The sequence below is a fragment of the Pavona decussata genome, unplaced genomic scaffold, assembly GCF_977016875.1.
Source record: "Pavona decussata unplaced genomic scaffold, jaPavDecu1.1 SCAFFOLD_262, whole genome shotgun sequence".
Taxonomy (NCBI): domain Eukaryota; kingdom Metazoa; phylum Cnidaria; class Anthozoa; order Scleractinia; family Agariciidae; genus Pavona; species Pavona decussata.
The window spans coordinates 979,628-982,007 of NW_028145665.1; the positions used below are offsets into that span (position 1 = coordinate 979,628).

A 2,380-nucleotide genomic window follows, 5' to 3' on the forward strand; every position below is an offset into this window, starting at 1 on the left:
AAATCAATAGATAAATATTCCGTCCCCATAATGGGTACCTTTTGACTCCCAACAGGACCTACATTAAAATTCAAGAAAAAGACATTTTATCTTCCCTTAATAATACTGTGAATGTGTACTGAGAAGTAAATCGTGCATGACCTGCAGGTGCAAAAGCTCAATGTTATTGGCTGAGAGATTTTTTACAATTGGCAGTTACTTTGATGTTCATGCGATATTGAGACTTTCGTAGCCGTTAAGCCAGACTCTTTGTAAATGAACCTCCATCTGTATCTTGCATTACAGTGAGATGGCCATGATAAACTTGACTGAAGGTGGAAATTACAAATTATATGGAGAACAAACTTGTTCAGTTGGAATCACTGGAGAAATGCACAACCAGGTGATATGTCTTTCAGTGATAAACAGTTTTCTGTCCATTACTGCATTTCTGGGGAACACTCTGATCCTAGTTGCTCTTCACAAGGAGTCTTCACTTCATGCACCGTCCAAACTCTTGTTTCGTACCCTGGCGATAACTGATCTGTGTGTTGGTGTCATTTTGGAACCTTTGGCTGTGACTTCTTGGATGTCTGCAGTGAGCGAACGATGGAATATTTGTCGCTACTCATCTACAGCAGGTTTTGTCACAGGATATATTTTGTGTTCAGTGTCTTTGTTTACACTGACTGCAATAAGCGTGGACAGACTTCTCGCCCTATTGTTAGGACTCAGATACAGACAAATTGTAACTTTGAAGCGAACATATGTAACTGTAACTGTTTGTTGGGTTCTGTCGATTGTCTTCACATTAATGTACTTTTTGAATCGTGAAATAATGTTATGGTATAGTAAGATAGGTCTGTCGGTGTGTCTAGTCTTTGCAGTTTTTTCTTATGTAAAAATTTTCTTTGTTCTTCGTCATAATCAAATTCAAGTACAAAATCATGTTCACCAAGGACAACCGAGCCAAACAGCTGCACTCAACATAGCGCGATACAGAAAGACAGTCTTCAGTGCACTGTGGGTGCAGTTGGCTTTAGTTGTTTGTTATCTACCGTATGGTATAGTGCTAGCTTTGACTGATCAAAAGGAGCCAACTTCAGCCCTTTTTCTTGCTAGGGAATTTACTGAGACTTTAGTTATGTTAAACTCCTCATTAAACCCGATTCTTTACTGCTGGAAGATGAGGGAAGTGAAACAGGCAGTGAAGGAAACGCTGAGACAACTTTGCTGCTCTTCGTGCAGGTAATATCAAGTTAATATCAATATCAGTTGACGTAAACTGTTAGTTTCTCCAGTTTGTAGCATAGGTTTATGACTAAGGTTAAGCTTTATAATTTCTAGGTTTCGTCTTGAGATGCAAGGTACGCTGTGTTTTACGAAGTTACGAAGGAAAACGTAAGAGACAGAGAGATCCGTTTGAAACACAGGAGCGATGATTAAACACAAACGGCACAGTCTGTCTATTAACTTGCAGCAGTTAATCCATTAAGCAATAAAAGGAAGTTTGGGTTTTTGAGGAAGACATATACACAACCGAAAGTGAAGACGTAATGTATGTTTCTCAAACAGCACTTTTCTAGAAATGTTTACAGAAGGAATTAAGCATACAACTACAAGTGCGAAATTGTTACTGGCTAAACTGTAAAACCGCGGTGTTGCCACACACTGCGTTTTCTTTGATCTTTTGACTGTCTGTTGCGTTTGTACCACTGGGTTCCTAATCGGACTTTTTGAATAAGTAAAGTAACTCTACTGCTCCCACCCGAGTTGACAATCATGTTGTTGGCAATAAAGGAAGATGTGCATCTTTGTCTTAATGGCCATCACGTGGATTTAGTCAAACATATGAGAAAAAATGTAACTGGAGGAATGATAAAACGTGAGCAGTACGACCTCTCTAAAAACTTGTAACAACTGGTCGGTATAAATGGGAAGGGATTCATGGTTAACAGTCGTTGAAATTTTCAACCAAAACGGACGTTTTGAAGAAACAAAATGACCCTAACTTCCTCCCCCTCAGGCTGACAATAAGATTTTTCTCGTTGAGGGCGGCTGTTTGACTTTTTTTTCCTCTTTGTAATTAATTAAGTTTAGTATATACCACACATGTGAATAGTGCTTTTCGCGCGCACTGATTGGCTAGCTCGGAGGTGATTAACCAAGTACTATTTATCTCCAAGCAGCGGAAGAGAAACAAGACGGCTTCCCGTTTCGCCATGGTCACTTAAGAGGAAACTATTTCGGTAAACGAGGCGGCTGTTACAAAAAATACAAAAATGGCAACAAAGTTCGGTTTGACGGGATTAAATGATAAGTTATTTAATCTTTCTAACCTCATATTTTAAGGCGAAAACTGAATCAAAGTTACCGTAAACTGTCAAGCACCAGAAAGTAA

At 39.1% G+C, this 2,380-nt stretch overlaps 1 protein-coding gene across 1 annotated transcript; it reads left to right on the forward strand.

Moving 5' to 3' along the window:
• The first annotated feature begins 289 nt into the window (after positions 1 to 289).
• LOC146456037 (adenosine receptor A3-like) lies at positions 290 to 1,733 on the forward strand. Its single transcript, XM_085093572.1, has one exon. The coding sequence runs from the start codon at positions 290 to 292 to the stop codon at positions 1,229 to 1,231; it is 942 nt and encodes a 313-aa protein (XP_084949698.1). The 3' UTR covers positions 1,232 to 1,733.
• Positions 1,734 to 2,380: the final 647 nt, after the last annotated feature.